Source organism: Fundulus heteroclitus, chromosome 1 (assembly GCF_011125445.2).
Source record: "Fundulus heteroclitus isolate FHET01 chromosome 1, MU-UCD_Fhet_4.1, whole genome shotgun sequence".
NCBI lineage: Eukaryota > Metazoa > Chordata > Actinopteri > Cyprinodontiformes > Fundulidae > Fundulus > Fundulus heteroclitus.
The window spans coordinates 43,420,411-43,436,401 of record NC_046361.1 but is presented as its reverse complement, the minus strand read 5'-3'; the positions used below and the strand labels follow the sequence as shown (position 1 = coordinate 43,436,401).

Below are 15,991 nucleotides of genomic sequence, written 5' to 3'. Positions count from 1 at the left end.
CACACACCAAAACAGAAACGCTCATCTCACCTTCTACTTCAAGCCCCGCCCCTAAACTCAGCTCGTCCAATCGTTCCATCTCAGGATGTGACGCAATGCCGGCCCCTCTGCTACCATGGCCAATGAGGACGAGTCCTGCAGTCTGTGGGCGTGGCCTCAGAGTCCATGCTGCTCAAGATAAACGCAGATCAGCTGATGAGCCGCCAGTCATCAACAGGCAGGCCGGTCGTCTCAGGGAGTTCAGCAACCTGCAGGAAAACAGACGAATCACGTTAGAGGAGCCGTTGACTCACCTGGCAGCGTCTGAAGCAGCGACTGAAGCAGCTTCTGAAGCAGCTTCTGAAGCAGGAACTGAAGCTCGACTGAAGCAGCGACTGAAGCAGCATCTGAAGCAGCAACTGAAGCTCGACTGAAGCAGCGACTGAAGCAGCGACTGAAGCAGCATCTGAAGCAGCGACTGAAGCAGCGTCTGAAGCAGCGACTGAAGCAGCAACTGAAGCAGCTTCTGAAGCAGCTTCTGAAGCAGCGACTGAAGCAGGAACTGAAGCTCGACTGAAGCAGCGACTGAAGCAGCATCTGAAGCAGCAACTGAAGCTCGACTGAAGCAGCAACTGAAGCAGCATCTGAAGCAGCAACTGAAGCTCGACTGAAGCAGCGACTGAAGCAGCGACTGAAGCAGCGTCTGAAGCAGCGACTGAAGCAGCGACTGAAGCAGCTTCTGAAGCAGCGACTGAAGCAGGAACTGAAGCTCGACTGAAGCAGCAACTGAAGCAGCATCTGAAGCAGCGTCTGAAGCAGCGACTGAAGCAGCGTCTGAAGCAGCGACTGAAGCAGCGTCTGAAGCAGCGACTGAAGCAGCGACTGAAGCAGCGACTGAAGCAGCGTCTGAAGCAGCGTCTGAAGCAGGAACTGAAGCTCGACTGAAGCAGCGACTGAAGCAGCATCTGAAGCAGCAACTGAAGCTCGACTGAAGCAGCAACTGAAGCAGCATCTGAAGCAGCAACTGAAGCTCGACTGAAGCAGCGTCTGAAGCAGCGACTGAAGCAGCGTCTGAAGCAGCGACTGAAGCAGCGACTGAAGCAGCTTCTGAAGCAGCGACTGAAGCAGGAACTGAAGCTCGACTGAAGCAGCAACTGAAGCAGCATCTGAAGCAGCGTCTGAAGCAGCGACTGAAGCAGCGTCTGAAGCAGCGACTGAAGCAGCGTCTGAAGCAGCGACTGAAGCAGCGACTGAAGCAGCGACTGAAGCAGCGTCTGAAGCAGCGTCTGAAGCAGGAACTGAAGCTCGACTAAAGCAGCAACTGAAGCTCGACTGAAGCAGCATCTGAAGCAGGAACTGAAGCTCGACTGAAGCAGCAACTGAAGCAGCATCTGAAGCAGCGTCTGAAGCAGCGACTGAAGCAGCGTCTGAAGCAGCGTCTGAAGCAGCGTCTGAAGCAGCGTCTGAAGCAGCGTCTGAAGCAGCAACTGAAGCAGCGACTGAAGCAGCGTCTGAAGCAGCAACTGAAGCAGCGTCTGAAGCAGCGTCTGAAGCAGCAACTGAAGCAGCGACTGAAGCAGCGACTGAAGCAGCATCTGAAGCAGTGACTGAAGCAGCGACTGAAGCAGCGTCTGAAGCAGCGACTGAAGCAGCGACTGAAGCAGCGACTGAAGCAGCGACTGAAGCAGGAACTGAAGCTCGACTGAAGCAGCGACTGAAGCAGCATCTGAAGCAGCAACTGAAGCAGCGACTGAAGCAGCGACTGAAGCAGCGTCTGAAGCAGCGACTGAAGCAGCGACTGAAGCAGCGTCTGAAGCAGCGTCTGAAGCAGGAACTGAAGCTCGACTAAAGCAGCAACTGAAGCTCGACTGAAGCAGCATCTGAAGCAGCAACTGAAGCTCGACTGAAGCAGCAACTGAAGCTCGACTGAAGCAGTGACTGAAGCAGCGACTGAAGCAGCGACTGAAGCAGCGTCTGAAGCAGCGACTGAAGCAGGAACTGAAGCTCGACTGAAGCAGCGACTGAAGCAGCATCTGAAGCAGCAACTGAAGCAGCGACTGAAGCAGCGACTGAAGCAGCGTCTGAAGCAGCGACTGAAGCAGCGTCTGAAGCAGCGTCTGAAGCAGCAACTGAAGCTCGACTAAAGCAGCAACTGAAGCTCGACTGAAGCAGCATCTGAAGCAGCAACTGAAGCTCGACTGAAGCAGCAACTGAAGCTCGACTGAAGCAGCGACTGAAGCTCGACTGAAGCAGCGACTGAAGCAGCAACTGAAGCTCGACTGAAGCAGCATCTGAAGCTCGACTGAAGCAGCGACTGAAGCAGCAACTGAAGCTCGACTGAAGCAGCAACTGAAGCTCGACTAAAGCAGCAACTGAAGCTCGACTGAAGCAGCATCTGAAGCAGCAACTGAAGCTAGACTGAAGCAGCGACTGAAGCAGCATCTGAAGCAGCGACTGAAGCAGCAACTGAAGCAGCGTCTGAAGCAGCAGAAACTGAAGCAGCAACTGAAGCTCGACTGAAGCAGCGACTGAAGCAGGATCTGAAGCAGCGACTGAAGCAGCAACTGAAGCAGCGTCTGAAGCAGCAGAAACTGAAGCAGCGACTGAAGCAGCGACTGAAGCAGCAACTGAAGCTCGACTGAAGCAGCGTCTGAAGCAGTGACTGAAGCAGCGACTGAAGCAGCTTCTGAAGCAGCGACTGAAGCAGGAACTGAAGCTCGACTGAAGCAGCGACTGAAGCAGCAACTGAAGCAGCAACTGAAGTTCGACTGAAGCAGCAACTGAAGCAGCATCTGAAGCAGTGACTGAAGCAGCATCTGAAGCAGCAACTGAAGCAGTGACTGAAGCAGCATCTGAAGCAGCAACTGAAGCAGTGACTGAAGCAGCATCTGAAGCAGCAACTGAAGTTCGACTGAAGCAGCAACTGAAGTTTGACTGAAGCAGCAACTGAAGCAGTGACTGAAGCAGCAACTGAAGCAGCGACTGAAGCAGCAACTGAAGCAGCGACTGAAGCAGCGACTGAAGCAGCGTCTGAAGCAGCGACTGAAGCAGCGTCTGAAGCAGCGACTGAAGCAGCGTCTGAAGCAGCGACTGAAGCAGCGACTGAAGCAGTGACTGAAGCAGCATCTGAAGCAGCAACTGAAGTTCGACTGAAGCAGCAACTGAAGTTCGACTGAAGCGCGACTGAAGCAGCGACTGAAGCAGCGACTGAAGCAGCGTCTGAAGCAGCGACCGAAGCTTGACTGAAGCTTGACTGAAGCAGCGACTGAAACAGCGTCTGAAGCAGCGACTGAAGCTCGACTGAAGCAGCAACTGAAGCAGTGACTGAAGCAGCATCTGAAGCAGCAACTGAAGCAGTGACTGAAGCAGCATCTGAAGCAGCAACTGAAGTTCGACTGAAGCAGCAACTGAAGTCCGACTGAAGCAGTGACTGAAGCAGTGACTGAAGCAGCGTCTGAAGCAGCGTCTGAAGCAGCATCTGAAGCAGCGACTGAAGCAGCAACTGAAGCAGTGACTGAAGCAGCAGAAACTGAAGCAGCGACTGAAGCAGCAGCGTCTGAAGCAGCAACTGAAGCAGCATCTGAAGCAGCATCTGAAGCAGAATCTGAAGCAGCTTCTGAAGCAGTGACTGAAGCAGCGACTGAAGCAGCAACTGAAGCAGCAACTGAAGCAGCATCTGAAGCAGCATCTGAAGCAGAATCTGAAGCAGCTTCTGAAGCAGTGACTGAAGCAGCGACTGAAGCAGCAACTGAAGCAGCGACTGAAGCAGCGACTGAAGCAGCATCTGAAGCAGTGACTGAAGCAGCGACTGAAGCAGCGTCTGAAGCAGCGACTGAAGCAGCGACTGAAGCAGCGACTGAAGCAGGAACTGAAGCTCGACTGAAGCAGCGACTGAAGCAGCATCTGAAGCAGCAACTGAAGCAGCGACTGAAGCAGCGACTGAAGCAGCGTCTGAAGCAGCGACTGAAGCAGCGACTGAAGCAGCGACTGAAGCAGCGTCTGAAGCAGCGACTGAAGCAGCGTCTGAAGCAGCGTCTGAAGCTCGACTAAAGCAGCAACTGAAGCTCGACTGAAGCAGCATCTGAAGCAGCAACTGAAGCTCGACTGAAGCAGCAACTGAAGCTCGACTGAAGCAGCGACTGAAGCTCGACTGAAGCAGCGACTGAAGCAGCAACTGAAGCTCGACTGAAGCAGCATCTGAAGCTCGACTGAAGCAGCGACTGAAGCAGCAACTGAAGCTCGACTGAAGCAGCAACTGAAGCTCGACTAAAGCAGCAACTGAAGCTCGACTGAAGCAGCATCTGAAGCAGCAACTGAAGCTAGACTGAAGCAGCGACTGAAGCAGCATCTGAAGCAGCGACTGAAGCAGCAACTGAAGCAGCGTCTGAAGCAGCAGAAACTGAAGCAGCAACTGAAGCTCGACTGAAGCAGCGACTGAAGCAGGATCTGAAGCAGCGACTGAAGCAGCAACTGAAGCAGCGTCTGAAGCAGCAGAAACTGAAGCAGCGACTGAAGCAGCGACTGAAGCAGCAACTGAAGCTCGACTGAAGCAGCGTCTGAAGCAGTGACTGAAGCAGCGACTGAAGCAGCTTCTGAAGCAGCGACTGAAGCAGGAACTGAAGCTCGACTGAAGCAGCGACTGAAGCAGCAACTGAAGCAGCAACTGAAGTTCGACTGAAGCAGCAACTGAAGCAGCATCTGAAGCAGTGACTGAAGCAGCATCTGAAGCAGCAACTGAAGCAGTGACTGAAGCAGCATCTGAAGCAGCAACTGAAGCAGTGACTGAAGCAGCATCTGAAGCAGCAACTGAAGTTCGACTGAAGCAGCAACTGAAGTTTGACTGAAGCAGCAACTGAAGCAGTGACTGAAGCAGCAACTGAAGCAGCGACTGAAGCAGCAACTGAAGCAGCGACTGAAGCAGCGACTGAAGCAGCGTCTGAAGCAGCGACTGAAGCAGCGTCTGAAGCAGCGACTGAAGCAGCGTCTGAAGCAGCGACTGAAGCAGCGACTGAAGCAGTGACTGAAGCAGCATCTGAAGCAGCAACTGAAGTTCGACTGAAGCAGCAACTGAAGTTCGACTGAAGCGCGACTGAAGCAGCGACTGAAGCAGCGACTGAAGCAGCGTCTGAAGCAGCGACCGAAGCTTGACTGAAGCTTGACTGAAGCAGCGACTGAAACAGCGTCTGAAGCAGCGACTGAAGCTCGACTGAAGCAGCAACTGAAGCAGTGACTGAAGCAGCATCTGAAGCAGCAACTGAAGCAGTGACTGAAGCAGCATCTGAAGCAGCAACTGAAGTTCGACTGAAGCAGCAACTGAAGTCCGACTGAAGCAGTGACTGAAGCAGTGACTGAAGCAGCGTCTGAAGCAGCGTCTGAAGCAGCATCTGAAGCAGCGACTGAAGCAGCAACTGAAGCAGTGACTGAAGCAGCAGAAACTGAAGCAGCGACTGAAGCAGCAGCGTCTGAAGCAGCAACTGAAGCAGCATCTGAAGCAGCATCTGAAGCAGAATCTGAAGCAGCTTCTGAAGCAGTGACTGAAGCAGCGACTGAAGCAGCAACTGAAGCAGCAACTGAAGCAGCATCTGAAGCAGCATCTGAAGCAGAATCTGAAGCAGCTTCTGAAGCAGTGACTGAAGCAGCGACTGAAGCAGCAACTGAAGCAGAAACTGAAGCAGCGACTGAAGCAGCAGCGTCTGAAGCAGCAACTGAAGCAGCATCTGAAGCAGCATCTGAAGCAGAATCTGAAGCAGCTTCTGAAGCAGTGACTGAAGCAGCGACTGAAGCAGCAACTGAAGCAGCAACTGAAGCACTGACTGAAGCAGCAACTGAAGCAGCAACTGAAGCAGCGACTGAAGCAGCGACTGAAGCAGCAACTGAAGCAGCTTCTGAAGCAGCGACTGAAGCGGCTACTGAAGCGGCTACTGAAGCAGCTACTGCCCTCAACTTCATCACGTATGCAGATGACGCGGTTCTATTTGCTCAACGGCGTCTGGCTGCAGCTAAACGCACGGGAGCAATGAATCCAACATGGCTGCCGGAGCCTGACGCTGAACGCCTCCAACCAGCCGCCATGTTGTTGAGCAGCACCAACAGCCATCATCCTGATGAATGGGTTGCTGGTGAAAAACCCCGACTGTTCACCGGTATCTGAGGCTATCGATCCCTTCCTGTAAAACTCACGTCAACAGGGTGTGGAAAATAGTCGAGCTAAATCTGCTGGGAATTAAATGTCTGCTGATGTTTTTTAGCCGCGTTAATTATTGTCTAATTATTGTTTAACTGCTCAACCACGGCCTCTACCAGTACAAGACCAGACCCGATATTATGCTAGCAGGCCGTCAAGGCTCTGGATGAAATCCATCACGGTGGTGCATTAAAGGACCTTCACAGATCAGCAGCCCTGAGGCGTTTATCCCCAGACCCTCTCTGAGGAAGACGCCTTCAGGCAGCCAGCCTGGTCTGGTAGGGGCCCCGGGAATGGAACCCACAACCCGATGAGCAACACATGAGGCTTTCACTAAAGGTTGGGACGTTGTCTACGCCTGTTCACACTGAAGGAAGCTGGATCTGTGCTGCTGGTCTCGGTTCTGCTGCGTTGCTCATTAGTGGGCCAGGTTCTGTTGGGTCCAAACGTTGGTTCTAGTGACTTTAGTCGCTCTTAAGCGTCAGAGCTGCAGGCTACTGGCCATCTACCACCAGAACCAGAGGACTACAGATGGACTAGTTCTGGACTGGAAACTCCAGGACTTTACAGGAAGTTCTGATCACAGGAGGGACTGAGCGGAACCGTCTGGGTCAGACATGCGGTCCAAATGGGTCCAGAGAGAAGAGCTCCTTCAGGGTCTGATACAGGACCCAGAAAATCTTCCCTACATTCCACCAATGCATGCTGGGAAATGTAGTCAGCCGACGGACCGGGCCGCTGTAGGACCCTGCAGACTGAATCTGCAGCTAAACCGAACCCCGAGATCACCGGGCCTGGGCCGAACCAGGTGTGCACGCCGTCTACCTGTCACTGATTCACCTGCACGCGCACAGGAAGGCGTTTAAAGGCGCGCGCAGCCCCGCAGCAGACATGTTTAGCTGCGCTCCGGAGCCCCTCGGCGGTGGTCTCAGCCTGCTGCTGCGGCCTCAGGGCTTCTGTTTCCGCGCTGTTCGCTCACATGTGTCCGGCCGGACCGGCGCCAGCCTCGGAGCGCATAAAGCAGAGAAGTAAAGCGAAATAAAGCGTTTTAATGTGACTCACCGCTCCAGGAGACCCTCAGCTGCTCCGCCTGCTCATATGCTGCCTTCAGGGCCCGCACCGACAGTTGGAATTCACAGAATCACCCGCGCCACTTCGCTACAATCTGATGAAATGCTGAATCCTGCGGACAGAGTGAGAGTCTGCAGCATTAAAAGGTGATTAAGAGCCATCAGTTGAGTCTATAAAAGTATTAGTCTGATTAATAAATGACTCAGCATGAACGCAGAGGAGCCTTATCACGTTCACTCTTCATTATTATTGTCATCAACGTCTGACTGACTGACTCGGAACATTTAAGCTGAACTCAGAGTGAGTTTCACTTATTCAGCAGATCTGTTTCCAGTTTCCTGAAACACCTGGACAGGTGGGTCTGAGGAGCAAAACTTTGTATCTGTGCGGCATCTCTGGCAGGACGTTCAATGCAGTATGTGATTTATAATATTTCCGAAGCGTCCCTGAAATCACCATCCCCGTGGCGCTCACAGCCTCGTCTGAGCATGCGCACTGTGGGTCGAGCTGTTGGCTAAGTTTGCCGGACGGCAGAGGGACCTGCTGGTCAGGAGAACCATACAGGGCCGGCCCGAGGCATAAGCGAACTAAGCGGCCGCTTGGGGTCCCCAATTTTTATTTTAGTTTTTACAATTAACAATTCAATAACTTAAGTGATATAAATTAATCAATGATGATGAAAATGTATTTAATATGTTTTGTGACAGTTTGTATTCAAAAGTTTAAAGAAAGATTCAAGTATTTTTTGTATCATCTATTAATTTATTTTAAATTAATACATAACCTCACTGTATTTGTTTATAATATTCGCTACAGTCACAGACTATGATTTCGGTGACCCTTAAGAAAAATAAAGATCCACTTAAATGCGAATAATTTCGTCTAGTGAGTCGACTCAGATGTGATTATAGGATATTGACCAAAGTACTAGCAGCAAGGATTGAGCCTGTTATAAGTAATATAAAACATCCTGACCAGACAGGACTTGTTGCTGGTTAACAACGCCCAGTAATCACCGTCACCTTTTTAATGTGATATAAACTGCTGATGATAACATTGATCAAGAGATTGTAATATCTCTGATTGATAAATGACTGGTAATAGAGGATGATCTGCCTCCCCTGATGATGTCACAGCTAACAGAACACCAGACCAGGTGTACCTTCTATGAAGAGAAAAATGACAGAGAACAAAAAGTTAAAAGCTGAAATAACAACAAAGAATGCAGATTGGAGAGCAGTAGGAGAACTCAGCAGAGAGAGAGAAATAGTGTCTCTGCTCTGTCTTCTCTACCATAGAAAGTACTCCTGGGTCAATGTGAGCTTCTGCGCTTTCTGTGTCTCTGCTCTGTCTTCTCTAACATAGAAAGTACTCCTGGGTCAATGTGAGCTTCTGAGCTTTCTGTGTCTCTGCTCTGTCTTCTCTAACATAGAAAGTACTCCTGGGTCAATGTGAGCTTCTGTGCTTTCTGTGTCTCTGCTCTGTCTTCTCTAACATAGAAAGTACACCTGGGTCAATGTGAGCTTCTGTGCTTTCTGTGTCTCTGCTCTGTCTTCTCTAAGCCCCAGTGGGTGGAGGCAGATGAGCGTTCACACTGAGCCTGGTTCTGGTTCTGCTGGAGGTTCTCCTCCCTGTTAAAGGGGAGTTTTCCTCTCCACTGTCGCTTCATGCATGCTCAGTATGAGGGATTGCTGCAAAGCCATCAACAATGCAGACGACTGTCCACTGTGGCTCTACGCTCTTTCAGGAGGAGTGAATGCTGCTTGGAGAGACTTGATGCAACCTGCTGGGTTTCCTTAGAGAGGAAACTTTCTCACCAACCTGGAGGATCTGATGGAGGCTGACTTTGGAAAGAGCCTTGATGATGACATGTGTCATGAATTAGCGCAATATAATTAAAATTAAATTGAATTTCCAAAACTTGAACCTCCTTCTGGCAAAGTCGTTGTTCTCTTTGGATGAATACTTTGCCGTCCTGCTGAACGATAAAGATCTTCTGTGTCTCTGCTGTCCTGCAGAGACCTGAAGGCTTTAAATCCACACTGACTGGTCTTTGGAGCTGCTCAGTTTTCTCCACCTAGATTATGGTTGTAGATCCAGCGGTTGTGTTGGTTGATGCTCACATGTCCTTCTGATGTGGGTCCAAACAGGGCAGTCTTGATTTGGTCAGAGCAGAGACTTTGCATGTGTTTCAGTCCTAACTTGCATGTTTTATGAGGCCACAAAGCTCAGACAGTGCTCATCGTTTTCACGTGTCGTGTTGGAGGTTCCTGCAGATCTTCAGTCTTGGTCTTCTCATCTGTTTTTATCTTAGCTGGACTTCCAGTTCTGCCTAATGTCTACTGATGCTTCTCCTTACTTAGACAGTCAGACCCTCTGATGCTCCAGAACCTCTGCAGACCAAAGCGGGTTAATCGTGTGCCGTTACTTAAATAACCGCACTTATGCAACCATACGGGTTTACTTCTGTCTTTTAGAGACTTCAGTTTGTTTTCTGTTCAGGTGTCCAGGATCAAATCCACCTTGGAGGAGAAAAACTGACATGTTCTCATCATCTCCTCACAGGCCGTCAGCAGCGGTGTGTCACAGGGGCTGACATACGACCAGGAAGGCCCGCAGCGTCTGCTCGGTGCTGGTTCTGTTCTACGGCCTGCAGCAACCAAAGAGCTCAAAGACAGGAACCTTCTCCTCCAGGCCCGGCTGGACTGCTCTAGAACCGTTTGGAACAGCAATTAGAACCTCTGAGAACCTCAAACCCACAGTGAGACACGGTGGTGGCAGCATCATGCTAAGCTGAAGGCGAGGAAGAATCGGATCTTTTCAGAACCACAGTGAGTCGGAGCCTGTAACCGGCCCGGCGTTCAGAACCGGTCCTGGTGCTGCTGACCCCGCTCCGTCAGGTAGAGCCAGTGCAGCGGTGGAGGAGCTGCTGAGCGACGGTTGAACGCCTGATGGCTGTGGTTGCTGATGTGCCGTTGGTGCCTGACGCAGTCTGGCCGGCCTCAGACCACTAACCGCTCTCTCTTCATATCCCTTTCCCTTTCTTGGCCTTTTTTTATGATTCCGGAAAACCAGAAGCCTCCTGCGTTGCACAACATCGGCCTCCTGCAGGCACCAGCAGCAGGCTCTGGGTGGGGGGGGGGGGGGGGGGGCTGCCTTCACTGTCTGCTTCAACACAGGAGGGTCCCGCTGCGGCTGGAACCGCACACAGCCGGCCCGTTACAGTGGGTCGGACCCACAGGTACCAGAGCCGGCCCCGGGCCCCTGGGGGCCTCAGGGCCCGGGGGGCTGGGGGGGGAGGGGGGGCTCACGCTCAGAGCTCCATTCAAAACAAACTAATTTCAGCTGACAGCACTGAGAGAATCTGTTCTAGATTAGCTGATCTGTCTGGATCCTGGTTCTGTTGACGACCCGGTCCGCTCCAAGTCAGCTGCTGGACAGACGGACTCACAGACGGGGGGGTTCCTCAGTGCTGCTCTCTTCACCATGTTTCCACCGGTTCTGATCCGACCAGAACCTGCTGGTGTGTATCTTCCTGATTCGTCGTTCTGTTCTGTCAGGTTCTACGGGCCTTGGCTCCTCAGGACGGGTTCTCGCTGCTGGAACTGTTCCAGCGTCTCGTTGTGTCTGGGGGATTCTGCTGCGTCAGCAGAAGTCCCATGAAGATTCCTGACTGTGGAGGTGCAGACAGGTTAAAGCATCCTGCACCACAGGAACCGATGGGTTCTCTGGGTCTGGGGGGTTCTGGTCGTTTTTAAACAAGGAAGAGGCTCTTCATCTGGGAACGGCACCACAGACGGTGCAGCTCAGCGTAAAGAACACGTCGTAACATCGTTTAAGAATCCGCTGTTTAGCTGAAGCTTTTAAAGCTTCCTGACCGGCGACCATCAGCCCTGCTGTGTGTCCTCTGGTCTGCTGCTGGTTAGAAATAAAAACCCGGTTCCTCTGGACCTCTGAGTCGTCACTGATCAGAACCTTTTAAAAGCTAATCAGACATTTTCTGATTGGGCTTTTAGAGCCACACTGCAAAAACGCAACTAAAAATAAGTCAAATTTTCTTATAATGAGTATTTCTGTCCTTGATTTGAGCGGATAAATAAGATTATCTGCCAATGGAATAAGATGTTTGCACTTAAAATGGGAACAATTCATCTCCATTATCTTACTACAAGTGCAGGATGTCTAATTATCTTATTTTAGGGGTCAAAATACTCATTCTATTGGCAGATCATCTTGTTTATATGCTCAAATTTAGGACAAAAACACACATTTTAAGATCATTTTACTTATTTTTAGGTCCGTTTTTGCAGTGCAGCAGCTGTCCTGCGTGGCTCCAGGTTCTGACAGAGAAACTCTGGACCGACCCGACTGGACCGCTGACGGGTTAATATGAGCTCTACAGATAAACGGATGTTTTTAGCTCATTGTTTTAACTGATGTGGTCTCATCGGCTGCTGGAGGCCAGCGGACCCTAAACCCGACAGGCCAGTGGAACCGGTTTGGGTTCTGGTGCCGTACCTGCTGAGGTCTGAACGGACCACTGACTGTGGTCTCTACGGCATTTAACCCATAAATGACATTTTTCATTGGATCGCGTTAAAAGGTCAGATTAAGGTCAGCAGCGGTTTCTATACTTCAGATTAATAAATATCGCATTTCTTCTTCCTCATCCAGACCAGAACCAGCTGGGTCCAAACGGTTCAGGGCAGCAGTGATTAACAGAACCAAACACATGAACCGTTCAGCGTTCTCAGCATTTTATTGACACAAACCAAACGCAAAGTTTATGAAGGACAGAGAGAACGGTCCAGTTTCTGGGATCCAGAACCGCAACCCGGTCAGTCTGATCCAAAGAACCGGGTTCAATGATCATCTCCGGACCACAGCGACAACCAGAACCAGAACCCCCAGCAGAACCCGTGGGTTTACTGCAGGAGGGAGGAGCAGGAGGCCCTGATGGAAGGGATGAAGCTCCCTGATTGGTCAGCTCTCTTCCTGCAGGTCCTCCTATTGGCCACCTTCCTCCTCCGGGTTTGGATCTCTTCTTTCTTCAGAACCAGAGGCCGCTGGATCTGCAGACAGGAGGTGAGAGGTCAGAGAGGTTCTGCTGCACCAGGCGGCCCGGTCTGTAGGAAGCAGAACCAGATATTTCTAACAGAACCAACAGAACCTCTTCTCTCAGTCTGAGGTCAGTCAGGATCAACAACTTTATTTCTCCATCTCCTCCCAACAGAACCAGGAACTGGGTCAGGACCTCCAGAACATGGACTGGGTCAGGACCTCCAGAACACGGACTGGGTCAGGACCTCCAGAACCAGGAACTGGGTCAGGACCTCCAGAACACGGACTGGGTTGTGCTTCAGTTGGTAGAAATGATGCTGTTGATCCTGCTGAGCTCCACAGGGAGGATTTGCTGGGAGTGAATTTGATTTTATAAAGAGCCTCATGATGACATGTTTCATGAACTGCCGCTATATAAATAAAATAGAATTTCCGGTCAGATTCAGTTTTTACTGCATGTAAAGATCTGGTTCCTGGCGTAGACGTTGCAGAACCTGGTGCAGCTTGTAGTAGAGGCCACAGGCGTTGCAGACGGGTTCTCCTGCAGCGTTCCTCCTCCACAGAGACGTAGTTTCAGTCTCACAGTTGGAGCAGCGGGTTCCTTTCCTGGCCGCCGCCGTCTGGAACCAGAAACACACAGAGAGCTGCAGCAGAGAACCCAGAACCCTGCAGCACAGCAGCAGAACCTGCCAACCGGGTCCCAGCGCACAGGTAAGAGCTGCCCCTGGTGGCCGCGCACCTGGGCAGGTCCGGTTCTGTGACGTAATCCCTGAGCCGCAGCAGAACGTCTCACTGCGAGCTACAGGAAGACGGGAGTTTATCTGGGTCTGCCGTTGTGTCCTTGAGCAAGACGAGTCCAGGACTTTTACCGTCCACTCTGTTCGCTCACAGTTAGGACCCTTAAAGACCCAACTGGGCCTCCAGGGTTCAGTTTCTCAGGTTTCTCAGGTTTCTCAGGTTCTAAAGAACCATTTTATTTAGACTTTGATGAACTTTCCAGTTTAGCTTTTAAAGAACAAATATTCTCACGCTTTACGCTTTTAATAGTTTTAATTTTAGGATCTGTTCCGGGTCTGATGCTGTCTCATCACCTGCTGCCTCTGACTCCGCCCCTAATGTGGGTGGGTGGAGCCTGCTAACCTGCGCTAGCATGCATGGTCTTCCTCATCAGGGACTTACCCGCCTCCTCTTCGGCCTCAGCAGCGGCGTGTTCCGGTCCCTGCTGCCGTCTTCCTGGCCGAGGCTGCAGGTGTAACACAGGTGTTTACCTGCTGCGGCTCTCCTCCACAGGAGGGCGCTGTTCGCCCCGCAGCTCTCACACTCGCGCTGCTCTGCACACAGAAAGAGTCAAAGCGGGTGTGGCAGCTCCTGTCAGTAGTGGGAGGGGCTTACGCTTTAGCCAATCACAGGCTTTGGTGCATCAGGTCCATGCTCACCTGGGTCACTCCAGTCAGGTGAAGAAGGGGAGGGACCGAGCAGATTGCTGTTCCACCGGGGGGGCGGAGTCAGAGTGGGATGCCCAGAACAGGTGGAGTACAGAGGAGGGGGGCGGTACCAGCAGCTGAATGGCTCATCGTCCAATGGGTGAGGCCGCCTCAGGAGGCCTTCATCAGAGAGCCACCGTGATTGGACGAGAGGGTCTGAGGGGGCGGGGTCACACTAAGAAAGAAATATAGATGTTAAAACAGTTTCTAGACTTTAATCTGAATGTTGGGTTTGTTAACCAGTCTGTTTAAACCGAGGCGACCAAACGAGCTTCAGGACACCTGAGACAACGAGATCCAGAAAAACTGAACAAATTACAGCAGAAATACAGAATATGAGAATCTAAAGTCAGAGCTGAGAGTTTAGTTTTCAGCAAACACCTCCAGGAAGTGAGCGGTGGGTCCACAGAGGTCTCACTGCCGTCAGTAGGACCAGGATGGTGCGTTCAGGGCACCTAGAGCCAGTTAGACACCGCAGCATCCTGGCTGTCTGCAGGACAGACGACCCAAACACACGGTTCCCCGGTTCCTGATGGTAGAACAGCTGGAAGGAGCCAAAGAGGCCAGACAGAGAAGCTCTCACCATCATCACTGCTCAGTGAAACCTCAGCAGGTCTCCTGGTTCCAGTGGTTCCTGCAGCCAACAGCACATCTCAGCTGCAAAGAACTGAAAATAGATAACACCACGACCAGGGGCCCATGATGGACCCCTGAGGAACCCCACAACTGACAGCAGGTAGAACCCAGCTGGTGTGAAAGTAATGAGTTACCAGCTGCTGTGCTGCGACGGTCCAGGCAGACAGAGCTGGGCTCAGGACTAAAGAAGAAAACACGAGAAAAGCACTAAATGTTCCTCCAGATGTGCTCCTCTGCAGATCTGACACCAGGACCAACGTCTCCACTTCAGAAACTTAAGGTTCTCTAAGAGAACTGATGCATAAATCCGGTTCTACTGCCATACGTGAGGAGAAAGCTTCAGCCTAAATGACTTTCTGAAGCCTGAGGTTGTTTTTAACCATGACAGGAAGACAGGATGTTCACGTCTGATCAGATTAAATCAGTTCATCTCAAACACAACAGGAACCGAACAGAACAGCAGCTCAGTTATGGGATGTTGAGGACAGACTCATTTCAGGCCAAAATGTGGCCAAACATCAAAGGCAAACGTTGAAACAAGAACGTCCGTAATGAATCGCTGAGGTCCTGGTTCTGTCTGTAGAACTGGTTCTAAAGGGAACCCTGCTGATTTGGGTCCTGGAACAGAACATTAAAGTGCGATGGGTCGGTTGGTTCTGACCTTCACGCTGAAGCCTGGTGACCCGTCCCATCCGGGGGCTGAAGGAGCCGAGGACCAAGCGGCTGATGGAGGCAAACCTGACATCATCTCTGTTCTCCTGAGAGGAAACGGGCAGAGTGAGAGCTCTGTCGGATCTTGGAGGATCTCTGGTCCAACAGGAGCATCCATCAGAGAGGAGATCCTAACTGGGCCCAGGAGCTGCTGTGGCGCCGCTCGGTCTCTCAGGTTTCCTCTCTCTGGGGGTGAGGCTGCAGCAGCCACAGGAGGCGGAGCAACCTCTGGCTCCGCCCACAAAGCCACAGCTAATGGTTTCTGGTTTTACCTGATGAAACTGGGTCATTCTGCACCGTCAGAACACGACACTGAGCCATCAGTGGAAATACCCGAGGAAACAGAACAGCCGAAATATGAAGAAGCAGAAAGAAAGTCCAGGCCCGGTCCAGAAGTTCTGCATTAAATCCTGGGATCAGAACCTGCAGGACTGGGATTCTCACACTGGGAACCGGATCACTGCAGACTTAATTTTTAAGTTCATTTTAAACCAGAACCATCATCCTGATGGTCTGGAACCAGAAAGGTTCTGTCAGTCTGGTTCTCCCAGTGAGAACCAGTGGTATGATGTAGAATCTACCGGTCTCCTCAGTAACAGCCCCAGGTCTTTCCCACCGGGCTGCAGGTCATGGAGCGTCTGCAGGGTCTGGACCTTCAGCTGATCCATTATGGTCTTGGAGATGCATGAGATTCTGCAGCTTCTGGCTGGAACCACTAAAACCAGGTCGCAGATATTTTCCTCTGGTACTGAGGTTCTGATTCCAGCTCCAGATTAAATCTAAAATATCAAACATCTGCATGAAGGTGGAATCAGGACAACAGTTCAGAAACGGGTCAGTGACTCAAAGCTGAACCAGACGTAAG

General features: G+C 51.5%; 2 protein-coding genes across 6 annotated transcripts in view; both read right to left on the bottom strand.

Annotated features, from left to right (window-relative positions):
* Positions 1–7,350, bottom strand: part of mbd1a (methyl-CpG binding domain protein 1a) — a 29,436-nt gene extending 22,086 nt beyond the window's left edge. For 3 of the 5 annotated variants that reach the window (XM_021312663.2, XM_036143674.1, XM_036143670.1), the window contains exons 1-2: positions 7,226–7,350; positions 31–248 (exon numbers count right to left, since the gene is read on the bottom strand). In XM_021312663.2, coding sequence (XP_021168338.2) covers positions 31–79 — 49 coding nt within the window. In that variant the 5' untranslated portion in view covers positions 80–248; positions 7,226–7,350. Of the gene's footprint in view, positions 1–30; positions 249–7,003; positions 7,183–7,225 lie in introns of those variants that run through there. The other 2 variants (XM_021312666.2, XM_021312664.2) reach the window with 2 other exon arrangements.
* Positions 7,351–12,119: 4,769 nt separating this feature from the next.
* On the bottom strand, positions 12,120–15,895 carry gata1b (GATA binding protein 1b). Its single transcript, XM_021312662.2, has 5 exons — positions 15,077–15,895; positions 13,732–13,954; positions 13,475–13,626; positions 12,790–12,915; positions 12,120–12,306 (listed from the first exon to the last, which is right to left on the bottom strand). The coding sequence occupies exons 1-5, from the start codon at positions 15,242–15,244 to the stop codon at positions 12,160–12,162; spliced, it is 816 nt and encodes a 271-aa protein (XP_021168337.2). The 5' UTR covers positions 15,245–15,895; the 3' UTR covers positions 12,120–12,159.
* Positions 15,896–15,991: the final 96 nt, after the last annotated feature.